General features: G+C 41.9%; 1 protein-coding gene across 1 annotated transcript in view; it reads left to right on the top strand.

Moving 5' to 3' along the window:
- TMED10 (transmembrane p24 trafficking protein 10) overlaps positions 1–20,466 on the top strand; it is a 48,036-nt gene that overhangs the window by 16,665 nt on the left and 10,905 nt on the right. The window contains exons 3-4 of the mRNA XM_069597087.1: positions 14,691–14,802; positions 20,136–20,209. Of these exons, the coding sequence (XP_069453188.1) occupies positions 14,691–14,802; positions 20,136–20,209 (186 nt within the window). The remainder of the gene's footprint in view (positions 1–14,690; positions 14,803–20,135; positions 20,210–20,466) is intronic.

Raw genomic sequence — 20,466 nt, 5'->3', positions numbered from 1 at the left:
GAATTCTGGAGTAGGTTGCCATTTCTTCCTCCAGGGAATCTTCCCAAGCCGGGGATCAAACCCATATCTCCTGCATTGGCAGGCGGATTCTTCACCACTGAGCCACCTACCCGCTTCAAACTCAAATTTCTCCACTTGTCTCAAAAATAGCTATTTAAAATTAATTTGTTGTATCTCTCAAGTCTCTTTAATCTACAACAGTTTCACTCTCTCTTCCCCAGCTCCCTTTTTTTTATATGCTTGAAATTATATTGTTGGAGTCAGTAGTCCTTAAATCATGTCCTACATTATAGATTTGTCTCTGCTTCCTTGAGGTGTCATTTGACGAGTCTGTCCCCCGTGTTCTTGTAAAAGTAATTAATGACAAATAGGTAACTAGATTCGGGTTTATGTGAGGTTGCTTCATGAGTGGTATTGTGTACTTGATGTGACATCACGGCACTGCACACAGTACTTTTGTGCCCCTTGGTGCTGCTAAGGTAGATCAGTGGATTCAGTTGTGTGTATTAAAATCCAATTGCTGCTATAACAAATTATCATGAACTTAGTGGCTCACTGGTAGTTCAGCTGGTAAAGAATCCACCTACAACGCAGGAGACCCCGGTTCTATTCCTGGTTCAGGAAGATCCACTGGAGAAAGGGATAGGCTACCCACTCCAGTATTCTTGGGCTTTCCTTGTGGCTCAGTTGATAAAGAATCCGCCTGCAATGTGGGAGACCTGGGTTTGGTCCCTGGGTCGGGAAGATCCCCAGAAGGGAAAGGCTACCCACTTCCAGTATTCTGGCCTGGAGAATTCCATGGACTGTATAGTCCATGGGGTCACAAAGAATCAGACACAGCTGAGCGACTTTCACTGGTGGCTCATGGCTCACATTTATCTTCCAGTTCTAGAGGTCAGAAATCCTAAAATCAAGGTGTCAACAGGACTGTGTTCCTTCTGCAGGCTCTAGGAGAGAATCCATTTACTTGCCATTTTCAACTTCTAGAGGCCACCTGCACTCTTTTTTTTTTTTTTAACTTTATTTTACTTTACAATACTGTATTGGTTTTACCATACATTGACATGAATCCGCCACCTGCACTCTTTGACTGGTGACCCCTTCCTCCATCTTCAAAGCCAGAAGCATAGTATCTCCAAAACTTTCTCTTCCTTTCTCCTACCCGAACCTCTCTCTTCTCAGCTTCTATCATCTCATCTCCTCTGACTCTCCTACCTCCTTCTTTCCCTTATAAGGACCCTTAATTTAATCCACATCTGCAAGTCCCTTTTTGCCACATGGAATCACATATTCACAAGTTCTGGAAATAAGGATATGGATCTCTCTTGGGAGTTGGGAACATTATCCTGCCTACAAAGTTGGTAACAGCCTGGAGCATCTAATGTAAAGCTGATTAACTTGTGAAGCTATTGATGATTTATGTGGATATATTGTTTCATTAAGATTGTGAAATGAAGATTTTCTAATTGTTCATTTCATACTTACTAGCTGGAATTACTCCTAAGAAATTCATCACTTAAAGCCATTTGGTTACTCTAAAATTTATAATTCAGGAAGGAAACGTGGGCTCAGTGCAGAGTTCATTCCTTTTTATTGTTGGTTTTCACAGCAAGTAGTTGTTGCCCTTGTCCTTTCCACTGTAGTCTGAAGAAGGTGGTTGTTTCAAGTATTATACTGAGATCATTTTTTGTTGTTGTTTACTTCCATTTTTGGAGTGATTGTTTTAGTCAGTTGCAGTCATTCTTTATGTGTACTTGTCCCTTTGGCTCCTATATCCTTTTGACCCAGTCCTGTTGGACTTTGATGGCTTCCCTCTTTTGTGGAACAGCTAGGTGGTACCCTTGGCTCATCTTTTGTATGTCGAACCCCTGACCTGGATGCAGCTATTCCTCCAAGAAGTTGTGGTTCCTTTTTGTGAGGCATGGAATTTTAGAGACCATAAGTCAGGTATCATTTTTAAAAGTTTAATATATTGTGCAGGCTGCAGAACCTATCTGTGAGCTTGAGCACACTCCTTAGCACAATTTGCAACCTTTTTCATAGCCTCTGTCCACTTAGGTCTGCTTTCTCTTAAAGTTTGACCACTCACTGCCCAGACTCTGCCTCAAGAATTCTCTCTATGCATCATTTTACCTTCTGAGGTGCAACTCCAGTATGCAAGGATCTGAGTGGTTCAGCTTCTTTTTATATGCTAGGCCATATTCTAGGTCTCCAAACAGCCTGTTAATTATCTTCCTTTTGGTCATATATCCACCCCTGGTTTAAGCAGCCACGGTTTGGAGAAATGAATACTTTCTGCAAAAGTTGGTCACCTGGGCTTGGCATTTAGCTATTGCCCTGATTGAGGCAGTCTCCCTTAGAAGGATCTTTGTGAATGTAGTGTCTTGATAAACCTCTCTCATTCATCATCCTCCTGTCAAGGAGCACCTTAATGTCCAATGAATACATGAGTGTTACCATATATCACTCTGCTTTGTAGTTCAGTGTTTACCCATCTCCTCAGGTAGACTTTAAGCTTGAGCAGAGCCTGTGTCTGAATCATCATTGAAATGCCTGTGTCTAATACAGACATCCTGGAATGTGAAGTCAAGTGGGCCATAGAAAGCATCACTATGAACAAAGCTAGTGGAGGTGATGGAATTCCAGTTGAGCTCTTTCAAATCCTGAAAGATGATGCTGTGAAAGTGCTGCACTCAGTATGCCAACAAATTTGGAATACTCAGCAGTGGCCACAGGACTGGAAAAGGTCAGTTTTCATTCCAGTCCCAAAGAAAGGCAATGCCAAAGAATGCTCAAACTACCGCACAATTGCACTCATCTCACACGCTAGTAAAGTAATGCTCAAAATTCTCCAAGCCACGCTTCAGCAGTACGTGAACCATGAACTTCCAGATGTTCAAGCTGGTTTTAGAAAAGGCAGAGGAACCAGAGATCAAATTGCCAACATCCGCTGGATCATGGAAAAAGCAAGAGAGTTCCAGAAAAACATCTATTTCTGCTTGATTGACTATGCCAAAGCCTTTGACTGTGTGGATCACAATACATTGTGGAAAATTCTGAAAGAGACGGGAATACCAGAGCACCTGACCTGCCTCTTGAGAAACCTATATGCAGGTCAAGAAGCAACAGTTAGAACTGGACATGGAACAACAGACTGGTTCCAAATAGGAAAAGGAGTACGTCAAGGCTATATATTGTCACCCTGCTTATTTAACTTATATGCAGAGTACATCATGAGAAACGCTGGACTGGAAGAAGCACAAGCTGGAACCAAGATTGCCAGGAGAAACATCAATAACCTCAGATATGCAGATAACACATGGCAGAAAGTGAAGAGGAACTCAAAAGCCTCTTGATGAAAGTGAAAGAGGAGAGTGAAAAAGTTGGCTTAAAGCTCAACATTCAGAAAACTAAGAACATGGCACCTGGTCCCATCACTTCATGGCAAATAGATGGGGAAACAGTGTCGGACTTTATTTTGGGGGGGGCTCCCAAATCACTGCAGATGGTGACTGCAGTCATGAAATTGAAAGAAGCTTACTCCTTGGAAGGAAAGTTATGACCAACCTAGACAGCATATTAAAAAGCAGAGACATTACTTTACCAACAAGGGTCCATCTAGTCAAGGCTATGGTTTTTCCAGTGGTCATGTATGGATGTGAGAGTTGGACTGTGAAGAAAGCTGAGCGCTGAAGAATTGATGCTTTTGAACTGTGGTGTTGGAGAAGACTCTTCGAGAGTCTCTTGGACTGCAAGGAGATACAGCCAGTCCATGCTAAAGGAGATCAGTCCTGGGTGTTCATTGGAAGGACTGATGCTGAAGCTGCAACTCCAGTACTTTGGCCACCTCATGCGAAGAGTTGACTCATTGGAAAAGACTCCGATGCTGGGAGGGATTGGGGGCAGGAGGAGAAGTTGACAACAGAGGATGAGATGGCTGGATGGCATCACTGACTCGATGGACGTGAGTCTGAGTGAACTCCGGGAGTTGGTGATGGACAGGGAGGCTTGGCGTGCTGCAATTCATGGGGTCGCAGAGAGTCGGACATGACTGAGCAACTGAACTGAACTGAATACAGTGGATGGTACATAGTAGGACTTCAGCCTAAGGAATGAATGAATAAATGAATTAGCACTGTCCTAATCTCAAATCTAATCTTCTCCTCTTCACTTGTCTCCTCCTGCTCCTCACTGTAGCCATTCTGAATACCTTGCAGTTCTTTGAGCACAATGTTCTCTTAATGGGGACCAGTCTTTGCCTGTATACTTCTCCTGTGTGCTTCCCCAGTAATGGAAAGTAATGTCATGCCTACTGTGTAGGCATTATTGTACAACTGAGTTAAATATTTTAGTCTTATTGAGCTTGGGTCTGGAGTCAAACAGATTTGGATTCAGATCCCATCAGCTCCACCATTTAAAGGGGGTATGGTCTTAGGGGAATTACTTAACCTTTCTCTTTGAGTCTCTTATATGTAAGATGGGGATGATAGTGTTCATAGAATTATTAGAAGGGCTAATGGAGATGAGCTCTTTATTGTGCAGGGCTTATTGCAGTGGGCCATAGATATTAGTACTTTGCTTTTCTCTCTAGTAAATGAAAATTGAATTGCTTATCTGACTTCCTTTCCCTGTGTCATTGCAGTGACAGATAAAGAGCATTTTAATGAGAGTAATTCTGAGGTTTTGTGATTTTCCCATTCATTCAGTAAATATTTATTTAATACTTAGTACAAATGCCAGACATAGCTGGGGTTATAGGCATGAATAGCAGACAAGGTCCTTGACCTCTAGTGAGAACAAAGACAAAATATAAGTTTAAAAAGATACAGACAAATCTCAGGTAGTAATAGGATTATAATGAAAAATCAAGCAATAGGTGGTAAGGAGTGGTTAATAGGGTAAAATGTATTTGAGTGGCCAGCCAAGGTCTTTCTTTTTTTATAAAATACTTTAATTAATTGGTTTTCGATTGTTCTGGGTCTTCATTGCTGTGCATTGGCTTTTCTCCAGTCCTGGGAGTGGGGGCTACTCTCTGGTCACGGTGAACAGGCTTCTGGTTTGCAGTGGCTTCACCCACTCCAGGACGCACAGGCTTCAGTAGTTGCGGCTCCCAGGCTCTAGAGCACAGGCTCAGTAGTTGTGGCCCACGGGCTTAAGTTGCTTGGTAGCATGCGGGAATCTTCCTGGATCAGGCATCAAACCTGTCTCCTCAGTTGGCAGACAGAGTCTTTACCACTGAGCTACCAGGGAAGCCCCAGCCAAGGCCTTTCTGAACAGAGAGAGAAGTGGATTGAAATGATGGATTGAAATATTTATTATGATGAATAATTTTTTATGAATTAATTTTAGGGGATGAGATGAGTTATTGCCTAAGGGTGATTTATACTTTGGAAATACATTACAGAAAAAAGAGAAAGCAGTTGTGAGGAGATGTCATAAACATCACCAGAAGAGAAAGAAAAGCCTAATGGTAATAATTTAGGTCACTTATACATTTTTAGCTTCTTCCAAATAATCCATTTGGTCTAACTTTTTTCTCATTGTCATTCTTCAAGAGTGCTGTTGCTATTAATAATTCATTTTGCCAAATGAGATTATTTTTTATTTGGCTATTACACTCAGATATGGTCCCAGTGTTTCCCAGCTAGCTTAGAGATGAGAAAGCCAAACAAGATCATTTGGAAAATTCAGCCTTAAGTCATAGGCCTATTACAGTGTAAGCCTAAAAATGATCAGGAAGAACCTTGGCCATTGGGAAACCATTGGCCTGTAATTTTTTTCACACTGAAAGCTGTATGAAGAGATTGTGTGTGTGTGTGTGTGTCTGTGTGCACGCACATGTGTGTGCACTCATGCACTACACATTTAATTGATTTTATTTGGAGTAGTTACGCTTCAGCTCATGATTACTGTTGTCTATGCTGAGGGCTGATCTTTTTCTCATAAGTTAGAACACTACATCTTTCTCAAATTTACATTTGATGTGATTGTTATCCAGTGGATTAGAAACAGATCAGTAAATAGATGGTTTAGTACAGAAGGCTCATTGGTACATGAAAATGTAATGATATTAAAATCTAGTTTATTTTTTGTATTATATACTAATTTCTAGATTTAAATTAAAACCTGATTGTGTGTTTCCATCTCCATAAAAGTTAAACAACATTACTTCATTTAAACTTCTCTCGTTTGACATTTGTCCACAGCCTTCTCTCTTTCCAAGTGATCTAGAGAAGGGGGCTGCTTAGAATTTGAAATTGCTGTATCATATCTTTATGATGACTTCTCATGCTTCTAGGAAAGGGGAGCTGACTTCTAAAGGTAATCTAGTGGGCTACAGTGGCTTCTTTACTGTTTCTTGTGTGAGTTGGTGGCTGGTGGTTGATACTGAGCTGTGGCCCCCATATGCATATGCAGCCTTGCAGCCTGGACAGTGGAGCCTTCTGTGAAATCAGCCAGCTGGCCACAGACCAGAACTTGGGCTCCCAAACAAGCCCCCGACTTGAGGGAGGTTGATGTCATCTGCTTTATCCTGTGCTCCCAACCTCATTGTTCAACACAACTTGTGGGAAATCAAGGGACTAGTTGTTAAGAAAGAACAAGGCTTTATTTGTGCCTGAAAGGGTCACACTGGAGGTTTTTACCGTAAATAACTTTGGAACAGTATGAAAAAAAACATTTGATCTGGCTTCACCCCCGCAGCAGTATTGTTAGGGCAGCAACTGGTCTTTCCTTCTCATTCCCCTTCTCTTCCTCCCTCTCTTTCTCCCCTGCCTACCCTGCACTCCCCCTCACTCCCACCCCCCCCCCCCATGACGTATTGCCTGTGTTGAGTTAATACAGTAAATGCTGATAGAATCAGGAAGAGAGCATCTATCCATTATCATACCACTGCCTGGAAATTTTCCATGTCTAGTTTTCAGTACTTCAGAAGCCTCTTTAAATGTCACTTCTGTGCTGTGCTATGCCATTGCTGAATTGTGTTGGAAATATGAAAGGATTTAGCATTGTTCCTGCCGTCTATGGGGTCGCCCAGAGTCGGACACGACTGAAGCGACTTAGCAGCAGCAGCAGATGCTGCTTATGGCCTTCTAAGTTTGACTTTGTTCTGGGTAAAATCTAGGTGTCGTTTGATTTCAGGGATGCTGTTGGTAGACTTCATACTTAATCTTGTTTGAAAGATCAGAGTAAATTTGTTCTATGACCATTAAATACAGCTGCTAGGCTATCAGAGTCATCCATATTGTTTGTATATAGCCTGTTGGAAGTGTTTCTGATACTACTTTTCTAGTGTAAAACTGCAGCATCTTCGGTGATTTGGTGTTCTCTCCCATTAGAGTAATAGACCCTACAGCTTTAGATGCAGCGTGAACTCTTACAAAATGAAACATATTGACTTGCAACCTCTGGTCATTATATATGCATCCACAGTCCTCTCTTCTCCCCCAAACTTAATGTTGTTGAGTCCTTCGTGTTTATTACTTATCAGTAAAACACATGCAGGAATTGCTGAAGTCGTCTGATACTTCTTACTGGGGCTGGTAGCAGCTAAAATGATTCATTGAATACCTGCTTTGTTCAGTTCATTTGCTCAGTTGTGTCTGACTTTTTGCCACCCCATGGACTTTATCACACCAGGCTTCCCTGTCCATCACCAACTCCCGGAGTTTGCTCAAACTCATGTCCATTGAGTTGGTGATACCATCCAACCATCTCATCCTCTGTTGTCCCCTTCTCCTCCTGCCCTCAGTCTTTGCCAGCATCTGGGTTTTTTCCAGTGAGTCATCAGCTGGCCAAAGTATTGGAGTTTTGGCTTCAGCATCAGTCCTTCCAATGAAAATTCAAGCTGATCATCTTTAGGATGGACTGGTTTGATTTCCTTGCAGTCCACGGGATTCTCAAGAGTCTTCTCCAATACCACAGTTCAAAAACATCAATTCTTTGGCTCTCAGCTTTCTTTATAGTCCGGCTCTCACATCCATACATGGCTACTGGAAAAACCATAGCTTTGACTAGAAGAACCTTTGTCAGCAAACTGACATCTCTGCTTTTTAACATGCTGTCTAGGTTGGTCATAGCTTTTCTTCCAAGGAGCAAGTGTCTTTTCATTTTATGGCTGCAGTCACCACCTGCATTGATTTTGGAACCCAGGAAAATAAAGTCTGTCATTGTCTCCATTGTTTCTCCATCTATTTGCCATGAAGTGATGGGACCAGATGCCATGATCTTAGTTTTTTGACTATTGAGTTTTAAGCCAACTTTTTCACTCTCCTCTTTCACTTTCATCAAGAGGCTCTTTAGTTCTTCACTTTCTGCCATAAGGGTGGTGTCATCTGCATATCTGAAGTTACTGATATTTCTCCCGGCAATCTTGATTCCAGCTTGTGCTTCATCCAGCCTGGCATTTTGCATGATGTACTCTGCATGTAAGTTAAATAAGCAGGGTGACAGTAGGCAGCTTTGACGTACTCCTTTCCCAATTTGGAACCAGTCCCTTGTTCCATGTCTGGTTCTAACAGTTGCTTCTTGACCTGCATACCGATTTCTCAGGAGGCAGGTAAGGTGGTCTGGTATTCCCATCTCTTGAAAAACTTTCCACAGTTTGTTGTGATCCACACAGAGGCCTCGGTGTAGTCAGTAAAGCAGAAGTAGATGTTTTTCTGGAACTTTCTTGCTTTTTCTGTGATCTAGCGGATGTTGGCAATTTGATCTCTTGTTCCTGTGCCTTTTATAAATCCAGCTTGAACATCTGGAAATTCGTGGTTCATGTACTGTTGAAACCTGGCTTGGAGAATTTTGAGCATTACTTTGCTAGCATTTGAGATGAGTACGATTGTGGAGTAGTTTGAACATTCTGTGGCATTGCCTTTCTTTGGGATTGGAATGAAAACTGACCTTTTCCAGTCCTGTAGCCACTGCTGAGTTTTCCAAATTTGCTGACATATTGAGTGCAGCACTTTCATAGCATCATCTTTTAGGATTTGAAATAGCTCAATTGGAATTCCTTCACCTCCACTAACTTTGTTCGTAGTGATGCTAAGGCCCACTTGACTTTGCATTCCAGGATGTCTGGCTATAGGTGAGTGATCACAGCATTGTGGTTATCTGGGTCATGAAGATCCTTTTTGTATAGTTCTTCTCTGTATTCCTGCCACCTCTTCTTGGTATCTTCTGCTTCTGTTAGATCCATACCATTTCTGTCCTTTATTGAGCCCATCTTTGCATGAAATGTTCCCTTGGTATCTCTAATTTTCTTGAAGAGATCTCTAGTCTTTCCCGTTCTGTTTTCCTCCATTTCTTTGCATTGATCACTGAGGAAGGCTTTCTCATCTCTCCTTGGTATTCTTTGGAACTCTGCATTCAGATGGGTGTATCTTTCCTTTTCTCCTTTGCCTTTAGCTTCTTGTCTTTTCTCAGCTATTTGTAAGGCCTCCTCAGACAACCATTTTGCCTTTTTGCATTTCTTTTTTCTTGGGGATGGTCTTGATCACTGCCTCCTGTACAGTGTCACGAACCTCTGTTCATAGTTCTTCTGGCACTCTATCAGATCTAATCCCTTGAATCCCTTTAACATGTTTTGTTAAAGTGCTGCATTAACAAACCAAGTACCTGCTTTGTCAGGTACTCTGTGTCCCTTCAGTTTCTAAATCTTTCTGCAGCTTCCTTTGAGTTTACCTGTCTTTTCCTTTTTCATGTAACAGCCATGTCGGCCCTAGTCATCCCTGGGTTTAGTCAATGTAGACTACTTGATCTAGTTTGCCATCCGTTAGCACTTTTAGGTTGGAAGCATGGTTAGTTACCTAAGTGTTTAATTCTCACAATAACCTCATGAAGCACTTACTCTTGTTCTTATTTTACATATGAGGCACAGAGAGGTCAAAGAACATACCCAAGGCTTTACAGCTAGTAAGTGGCACAACTGTGACTTGAACACCGACTTGAAGTTTGACTCTGGAACCTTCAGTCTAACTACTGTGCTCTACTGTCTCTCAGAGGGAGAGAAGGGTAGGTGTTTCTGTCTTGGTTCATTTTTATGCAATGTATAGAGCTTCTCTATACATTGTATAGGGTTCATTTGGTTCATTCTGTAGGGTTCATTAAAAGACACTTACTCCTTGGAAGAGAAGTTATGACCAACCTAGACAGCATATTGAAGAGCACAGACATTACTTTGCCAACAAAGGTCCGTCTAGTCAAGGCTATGGTTTTTCCAGTGGTCATGTATGGATGTGAGAGTTGGACTGTGAAGAAAGCTGAGCGCTGAAGAATTGATCCTTTTGAACTGCGGTGTTGGAGAAGACTCTTGAGAGTCCCTTGGACTGCAAGGAGATCAGCCCTGGGATTTCTTTGGAGGGAATGATGCTGAAGCTGAAACTCCAGTACTTTGGCCACCTCATGTGAAGAACTGACTCATTGGAAAAGACTCTGATGCTGGGAGGGATTGGGGGCAGGAGGAGAAGGGGACGACCAAGGATGAGATGGCTGGATGGCATCACTGACTCGATGGACGTGAGTCTGAGTGAACTCCGGGAGTTGGTGATGGACAGGGAGGCCTGGCGTGCTGTGATTCATGGGGTCGCAAAGAGTCAGACACGACTGAGCGACTGAATTGAACTGAATAGGGTTCATTTGGTTCTATACATTTAGTTCATTTTGTTCAATGTATAGGGACTTGGTTGTTTCTGAATTCCTTAGTTGTTCAGAAGCTACAAGATTGATGTTTATCCTTAAAATGACATGCACACTTTGTATACTCAGTATTATACCACAGACTGATCATAAACCTAAGGAAGACAGTGCAGGGTAGGAGCCTGTATGAAGGAAATTACATTTTCAAAATTTCACCAATTACATTCAAGCTTCAAGTTGGTTGACCTCTGCTGCTATGTGCTGAGTGGTGTATGGAGCTGGACTGCTGGAGTGTGGAGCCAATTCAGCAAATGAAAGCAGTGTGTGAACTGTGTCAGTAGAAAGTCACAGCCTTGACACCTTCCCCACAGACAATATGTCACTTTACAGGAGTAGGTATAGACCTGTCTGAATTACCTGTTTGTGTTTAAATACATCCTGGTGGCTCAGACAGTGGCAAATCTGCCTGCAAGGCAGGAGACCTGGGTTCGATCTCTGGGTCAGGAAGATACCTGAAGAAGGGAATGGCAACCCACTCCAGTATTCTTGCCTGAAGAGTTCCATGGGCAAAGGAGCCTGGCGGGTACCGTTCGTGGGGTTGCAAAGAGCCAGACACGACTGAGCAACTAAGACACAACATAAGTAAATGAAAATGTTTGTTTGCTTGCTTGACTTTGATTATAAATTTCTTAAGACTCTGGAGGTATATGTGTACGTATGTGTTTAACTTCATCCTTCTGAATAGTATTTTTAAAATAAACTTTTTATCTTAGAACAGTTTTAGATTTCCAGAAAAACAGTGAAGATAATGGAGTTCCCAGGTACCCCACACCCAGTTCCCCCTGTTGTATGGTACATTTGTCGCCGGAATGAACAAGTATTGATATGTCATTATTAACTGAAGTCTGTACTTGATTCAGATTTCCTTAGTTTTTAACCTGATGTTTTGTTTTCCTGTCCAGGGTCCCATCCTTGAGCTGTAACGTTCAGTTATATTTCTTTGGGCTCCTCTAGATTATGACAGTTCTCAGATTTTCCTTGTTTCTAAAGCCATTTGAGTTTTGAGGCATACTAGTCAAGTATGTTACAAGAGACCCCTCTGTTAGAGTTCATCTGATGTTTTCCCTGTGATGAAACCTGGAATTATGGGTTTGGGGAAGGAAGAACACAAAAGTAAAGTGTCATTTTCATCATATCATATGGAACATACGGGAGCATACTGTCAACATGAATTATCACTGTTGTATGGACCTTGATCATATGGCAGAGGTCGTGTCTGTAGGCGTCTCAAGTTACTCCCCTTCTGTACTGCACTCTTTGGAAGGAAGTCACTGTGTACGGCCCACACTTGAGTGGGGAGTTATGCGCGACCTCCTTGAGGATGTTGTCTCTGCATAAATTATTTGAGAGTGTTCTTCACGGGAGATTGTTCTCTTCTCCCCTGCTTGTTTGATCATTTATATCAGTGTGGCTTCATGGCTGTTTATTTTATACTCTGCATTACAGCCCAGCGCTACTTTATTCTGTTGCTCAGATTGTCTCAGCTTTGGCTTTTGCGTGTCCTTTGGTTTGGTCCATGTGTCCCTTTGACATACCCCATTGTCATTTTTTGTCTTGGTTTGTTTTTGAGCGCTTCTCTACTTTCTGGCACTAAAGATGCCCCAGGCTCATCTTGTGTGCTTCTTGCCCCAGTCCTGGATTCAGCTGTTTCTCCAAGGGGGCCTTTTATTGAAGAATGGTAATTAGAGCCCAAGATCTAGATGGGTAGTAGTATTTTAAGGTATCTTTTCCTGACATTTAAACACACACACGCACGCACGCACGCACACACGCACACACGGCAGCCAGAGGACCTAGGTGCTAAAGGGTGGAGGCCATGGCTCAGGAGCTTTCACCCAGTTCCTTCAGGTCCTGCCTCTGCATTACATCAGGTGGATGTTATGGCGCGTCACTAAAAGGATCCGTCTCAGTTGTGTTAATATTTGTATCTTTAGCCAGGCCATGTTTGAAAGTGGAGAGTCTAATATTGGTCACAGTCCTTTCACAAGGACCTTCCTGATAAATTGTTCTTCTCGTTTAGTTCCAGGAAAATTAATCTCTGAAGATAAATTTGTGAGCTTTCATCGGTAAACAAATGATGTGTAACCCAACTTATTTCTTTCTTAATCTTGGCTTCCGGAAAACTGAGAGCCAAATTTATTGTGCAGATGCCATTTGCTTAGTTCTAATTGTTAGTGCCTTCATTTTGTTTGACAGTACCTATTTGTTTCTTCTTCCAGGTGAACGCTGTTCCTTAAATTCTTAATTGCTTTATTTGCCTGGTGGTTGGGCCTAAGTTACTTGATCCTTTTGAAGCAGGCAGGGTATTATCTTGAAGGTGTGGCAAAGGAAGAGGGTCAGGCTTCTGGAGCAGGACCTGCCCAGAACCTGTTTTCTCGACCACTACCTAGAATGGTCCAAGAAAATTCAGTTTTAAATGAGTCTGTGTTCCCAGCGGACCTGTATTCTCACTTATTTGATGATGTGAGTATTCACATATTCTTGACATCAGCTACTGTGCATGTACAATTAACATTTTCCTACTTTATAAGTTGTGAACTTTGCCATGCCTTTTTTCTTCAGAAGGTGTTGTCTAGAAACAGACCTTTATTAACTTCCTATTCCTTGATGTCATATGGACAGATTTTATGGCTTGATATTACCTTTGTTTAATTAAGAACTTCACAGTAAATTTTAAAAATGTTCTTTTATTGTTTAAGAGGGAGTCCTTTACAAGCTTGCTGTTTGCCACCTTATGGGCTTATTCTGACCCTTTAAATTCAGTTTATGCTGCTTGCTTAATCCTTGTGGGCATATGTTTTTGGTCTTGTTCTGTGGGCTCTCTGTTTTTAAAATTTCTCAAATCTGGCCCCTGTCTCTCTATACCCACAGCCTTTATCATTTCTAACCTGAATGACTGGGTTACTGTCCTAACCCATCTTCTTTGGTATTCTTCCCTCTTGAGTCTCTTCACAGCGTTAGCAGATTTATCTTTCTAAATTGCAAGTTGAATCACATTACTCTCATTTTTTAAAAACGTAGAGAAATCTCACTACTCAAAAATAACTAATATTATTAAAATGATTTAATTAAATATGTTTATATGTATGCTACTCAATTTTAGTATTTAAAATCTCACCTAATAATTGAATCTTGATTTACAGATAGTATTAGAACATCCAGTTTATTATAAGGAATCCACTCCTTTTGTGTTCCACATCGCAAGTAGCTTCCTGTCTTAGGTAATGAAATATGCCTTCTGCCCAGACAGTCATGTGCTCTAGAAAAGAAGCCTGAGACCCAGTCTGTCATAATATTGTGTCAAACCCTTGCTTTATTTGCGACCATTCACTTAGCAATATGTGCGGCTGCTTCTGTTACAGGCCTTTCTCTAGGAATGGGGCAGTTTAAGTTTGGAAAACTTAGAAGAGCCAACAACTTAGAAGACAGGGATTGTTATTTGTGGAAAGCAAAGATGTCTTTTTTTAGGAGTAACTTCTTATCCCCACGCCCATCTTCCCACACCTCCTGTAGTCCTTGGCATAATTAACATGAAATTTGCAGGAGTAGCTCTCCCAGACTTGTCCTCCAGCAAGCCTTCTTTTCTGTCTCTCCTTGTATCAGGGGCCCCATTTCCACTCTCTACTGGCACCACATCAAGATTTGTGTTATACAAGAAATGTGTCCTCATACATCTTTCTCCTTTTGTAGTATATTCTTTTGGTAATTGTTCACTTATATTTTTGTGACATGTCTCTCTCTAGGAAATGATACTGGCCTGCAATCTATAAAGTGAGCTTTTGCTAATAAAGTCATTTATACCAACTGTATCAACTGTTAGAATACTCGAAATTTACTGTATTTGGGTTTCACCTTCTAATCTAATTCTTGTCTTTGGGAGTGTTTGGACCATATCATCATAATAGACTGTCTTATAGACAGTGTTTTCTTCCATTTCTCCACTTTCTATAAGTTCTCTTCCCAAGTACTATTTGCTACCTGTTCTTACTTTTTACTTTTAGATCACAGATTCTGCTGGCCATATTCTGTACTCCAAGGAGGATGCAACCAAGGGGAAGTTTGCCTTTACCACTGAAGATTATGACATGTTTGAAGTGTGTTTTGAGAGCAAGGGTAAGTAAATCAGAGTGTTTTCCCTGAATTAAGCAGCATCTTCCAAGTAAGTTAGAGCATGAACTTTTTCTCTCCTGGCCTCTCCTGGCAGGAAGAAGAAATGAAAACATTTGCTGGGGTGCATACACATATAAGTCAAAGTCGGCGAGTGGGTAGAGTTCTGCATGTACAGGAGTAGGCATTTCTTGAATGCTGTTCTTGGCTTAAATAACAGTTAAATTTTGTATAGATGCTAGAAAATAGTGCATTTTTATGCTAGTGACATGTTTTCTTAGAGGTTAGAAGTAGGGTCTGTCTGACAAATCACATCTCGTCAGAAACACTTTTGATCTCCAGGGCACTTGCTGTTTCCCAGTCCTGGTGTCTTGCTGTGGCTTATTCTGTGCATATCAAGGCCAAGAGCCCTTAGAAACTTTTAGGCTGATTGATTATCTGATGGCTTCTGCTCATGGTGGTTGGTGAAAAAGCAGATGCTTCTTCACTCCCTGTTCTTCAGCTTCAAGGACACCAGACTCTAAAAACTGTATGCATTTATACCTGTTGTATTACTTCTGGGGCCCTTTGGGGCAGCAGGACAAAAGGAATGAAACTCAAACTGGCTTAAAGAAAGACTGTGTGACTGTGAACAGGGGAGTCGACAGTGTGCTGCTGGCTTCAGGCACGACAGTATCTTGGGGTTTTAACAGCATCATGGGCATTTTACCTCATTTTTAGTGCTTTTTGCCTCCATTTGACTTTATTCTCAGGCTTTCTCCGTTGGGTAGCAAAAGGACTTCTGGCAATTTTACATTTATACAGTGTTCAGAACATAATGATCCTAGAAGAAAAGCAAGCACCTTCACCAACAGCACCAATGGATTCCCAGGAATAGCAAAAGAACTAGCAGCTTTTAACAGTTAACCAAAAACTGACCCCTTGACCTCAAATGGGTCAGTTTAGTCTAAAAGCTAAAGGAGTTCTCCCAAAGTAAATGGAACAATAGAATGGAACATTAAAAGACTATAATAATGATTTCATGATTGATACCCTTCTCCCTGCCAGCTCCATGTCTCAGTAGTATTCTAGATGGTTGTACTGTTCTTACCTCAAAACTCAGACATCTGAGACTGTATTCATGACCACTTCTTTCAAACTAGCTCCCTTTATTCATTAGTATTACCACTGTCCATCCAGTTATCTGGGCTCACAGTTTTGAAATTACATACTTATGTCTTTTCTGGTCTGTCATCAAGTTATGCTGTTCAGTTCAGTTCAATTCAGTTCAGTCGCTCAGTCGTGTCCGGCTCTTTGCGACCCCATGAATCGCAGCACGCCAGGCCTCCCTGTCCATCACCAACTCCCGGAGTTCACTCAGACTCACGTCCATCGAGTCCGTGATGCCATCCAGCCAGCTCATCCTCGGTCGTCCCCTTCTCCTCCTGCCCCCAATCCCTCCCAGCATCAGAGTCTTTTCCAATGAGTCAACTCTTCGCATGAGGTGGCCAAAGTACTGGAGCTTCAGCTTTAGCATCATTCCTTCCAAAGAAATCCCAGGGCTGATCTCCTTGAAATACCTCCTATATCTGCCACCACACAATTCTGAACTCTCAACTATAAAATTGTGGATTATGTCAGTAGCCTTCTAACTAGTATCCCTGCTTTTCGTATATCCAGATACTGCCACCAGATTTATCTCCTAAAACTTTCATTATATCAGTCCTTCTTTGAAAGCTTTTGCTGCTTTATAGTGGCAATAATGTTCCTGTTCTGTAGAATGAACCCCATAATCATGAAATTTTCAAGCTAGACGAGATTTTAGGCACCATGGCTTTTAATAGCCTTGATACTCTTGTTCCATCCAGCCTTATCACCCTCTGCCCATCAGGCTTCAGCCACTCTGGTTCATTTTTCCCTCTAAACTTGTCACATTTATTAATTTGCTGGAATGCTCTCATCTATATTAACATGTTTACCTTTAGATGGGGAAACAGTGGAAACAGTGTCAGACTTTATTTTGGGGGTCTCCAAAATCACTGCGGATGGTGATTGCACCCATGAAATTAAAAGACGCTTACTCCTTGGAAGAAAAGTTATGACCAACCTAGATAGCATATTGAAAAACAGAGACATTACTTTGCCAACAAAGATCCATCTAGTCAAGGCTATGGTTTTTCCAGAGGTCATGTATGGATATGAGAGTTGGACTGTGAAGAAAGCTGAGTGCCAAAGAATTGATGCTTTTGAAGTGTGGTGTTGGAGAAGACTCTTGAGAGTCCCTTGGACTGCAAGGAGATCCAACCAGTCCATCCTAAAGGAGATCAGTCCTGGGTGTTCATTGGAAGGACTGATGCTAAAGCTGAAACTCCAGTACTTTGGCCACCTCATGTGAAGAGTTGACTCATTGGAAAAGACCCTGATGCTGGGAGCGATTGGGGGCAGGAGAAGAAGGGGACGACAGAGGATGAGATGGCTGGATGGCATCACCAACTCAACAGACATAAGTTTGGGTGAACTCCGGGAGTTGGTGATGGACAGGGAGGCCTGGCATGTTGTGATTCATGGGGTCGCAAAGAGTTGGACATGACTGAGCGACTGAACTGAACTGACCTGAACCTTTAGAATACATCATTTTTAATACATCCCTCAGCTGTTCTAGTCTGCTTAATATCTCAATTAACTGATTTATCCATTGCTGTTCTAGGTGTTGGGGAGATAGCAATGAATACAATAGAAGTCTCTGCTCTCAATGGAGCTTACATTTTCATTGGAGCAAGTAGATAATAGGCAAATATAAGTCAGATGGTCATGAGGGCTTTGGGGAAAAAGCAAACACCTTGAGATGCTGAGCATGTCTCAGAAATAGCAAGGGGGTAACTGTGGCTTCTTCCGAATAGCGCATCACTTACTACTGGAGATACATGTATCTCACACACACAACCTTGTGTTGTTTAAGTGTCTTTTGTGTATATTTTACACTCCCAATTTTGAGTTCTTTGAAAGCAAAGATCTTTTGTTTTAAATTTCTTATATGCTGATGCCATGCATGTAAATGCCTAGGAACTAGTTTTAAACTGTGTACATATATACATATATATATATATATATATATAAACGTGTATACACACACATAGTCAACACTGAATTTCTAGTTTTATTTGTGTTTATCCATTTGTTTATTCTGATATGAAGACCCGTGGTCTTTGGAGCACCTTTTAAAAGATGGTCCATTTGCCAGGCAAGTACAAAGAGAGATTACTAACAGGTCTTTTTACAAAGGAGACCCTTTAGAGCCATGATGTCAGCTAAGGGGATAGGCTGGCTATTCTGTGCAAGAAACTGTATGGTCTGACTCCGATGGTCTGTGGTTTTGTGGTTTCTCTTGTGTTTGAATAATGCTAAAGCTGTGCTGTGACAGAGAGATTGTGGGAGAAGTCTGTTAGGAGAGTATCTTGATCATTTGGAGCAGATGGAGCTATGAGCTGCTTGGATTTCACTTTTAAATGAGGAAAAAGAAGCAAAAGACTTGGATTTGGGAGAAGAGACCTCTATGAGGGTCCCTTTTTTGTTTTGCTTTCTTTTGTTCTTAGAACCCTAATTGGTTTAATGCTCAGAAGGGCTCTGTGATTTGGCTTAGTTTCTTTTTTTTCTCCCTAGTATTTGTTTATTGATTTGACCGGGCCTTAGTTTTGGAATCTTCAGTGTTTGTTGCAGCATGTAGACTTTCTAGTGGTGGCATGTGAACTTAGTGGTGGCGTGCGGGATCTAGTTCCCTGACCAGGGATTAAACCAGGGTCCCCTGTTGGGAGTGCAGAGCCTTAGCCTCTGGACCACCAGGGCTTAGTTTCTTGATCCTACCTATTCAGTCTTACTTTATTGCTTTCAACTTGATATGTCCAGTTTATCCAAAAGAACGTCTCTACTGTCTTTTAAACGTGCTACACTCTTTTCTTCCTTCCTGGTTATTTGTTTTTGGTTGTGCTGAGTCTTTGTTGCTGCTCGCAGGCTTTCTCTAGTTGAGGCAAGTGGGGACTACTTTTTAGTTGTGGCGGGCGGTTTCTTATCCACTGTACCCACCAGGGAAGTCCTCCATTCCTTTCAATAGCTGAGTCTTTGCCCATGTGTTCCCTTCTGCCTAGATACTTTCTTTATCTGCATTCAGGTGTTGATGTCTGTCCACAGCTAATCTCTTCCCTCTTCTAACCTTTGCTCAATAGCCAGGATTATCTGAACCATTTTTGGTTTGGTTTTTTCCTTAAAGTTTTAGACTCCTTTGTATTTCACTGTGCTATTATGCATATTTGTGTCTTAGATGCCCATCAGATTATTTGAAGGCACAGATTGCAGTCACCACCACAGTCCTAGCACCTTGGGAGTTCTCAGTGAGTTGTTTTTTGAATTGATGTTTCAGAAAACCTCCAGTGTTTCTCAGGGTACAGTACCGTTCTCTATGGCTTATGGTCTCAGAAACCACAATGGTTAAGTGGCACTGTTTCCCAGAACTCCTGATTTCATGCAGGTAGTTGTTAGTTTTATAAGTAATCAGGTGAATTTTACAGGATGAGTACTGAGCAGTTTTCTGGGGCCCTTTGCAATCTTTCCCTTTCTCCTACTTGATAAGAGTAGAATTCTTTTTGATCAGATTACCATTTCTCATGGGAACATTGCTCTGTTGGTCCTACTATATCCCAAATGGACTTTTCTGTTTGTAAGAAGTACTCCTGAGAATTATATTCTTACTATTAAGTTTCTTCTTGGGCTCCTCTAGGGGCTTTGTGGGGATAGTCCTGTACCATTTTATTTACCTATTGAAATGGCCTTACATTGACCAAAACCTTTGAAATAAGTGGACTAGTAGACAAATCCTGTGTACTTTTCAGTACTCATATTTGTGTTAAGTAATCCAAGCTCAGCATATACCTAGTAATCCTTCTCTCAGAATTTGGCAGGTCGTCTTTTTTCAGATGTGGAACTGTGCCTGAGCAGCCTGCGTGGGTGCCCACTGCCTGCCGGTCTGTGCCCCACAGTGGGTTTCCTAACCAGTGAGCCTGTGTGTGCTCTCCTCTCCCATTCTGTTCCTGTTCTGCCAGCTGCAGGATCGTGTGTCCTGCTCCCTCAGAGATGTTTGCCAGCAGCATGTTCTTGTCGCTTTCTGGCACCCCACACACATAGAGGCTTTGTCTGGAATGCTTGTGATTTTTAACCAGAGCCAGGAATTTTCTGCAGCTGAGTAGGGGGAGGAGTTGCGACTGTTTCCCTCTATTGAGAGGGTAGGGGTTAGGGAGAGGGAGGGCGGGTGGGTGATTTCCCGGAATTTTAAATATTCCTCACAATGAACCCTTTGATTTCTTTCTCAGGAACAGGGCGGATACCTGACCAACTCGTGATCCTAGACATGAAGCATGGAGTGGAAGCGAAAAATTACGAAGAGGTACGTCCTGCTTAACAGCCAGTGGAGGCAGTAGCTTGCCATTCCGTGAGGTTTCTGTGACCTAGTCAGGCCAGCAGGCTGTGCTTTGCCCAGAAGGCTGTGGTTTTCTCAGCAGTCATGTGACAGCCAGCTTGATATAAAAAAGTTGTGTTAACAGCCTTGAACAATAATTCTGGCTGTGCTGTCAGCCAAATGACTGGACCAACCATCTCATAGAAATGTTGGTATGATAAAACACTCAAGCACATGCCAGCAGT

This window comes from Ovis canadensis, chromosome 7 (assembly GCF_042477335.2).
Source record: "Ovis canadensis isolate MfBH-ARS-UI-01 breed Bighorn chromosome 7, ARS-UI_OviCan_v2, whole genome shotgun sequence".
Classification (NCBI taxonomy): Eukaryota; Metazoa; Chordata; class Mammalia; order Artiodactyla; family Bovidae; genus Ovis; species Ovis canadensis.
Note: the sequence above shows the minus strand (reverse complement) of the source record. Positions and strands in the feature narration are given on the sequence as shown.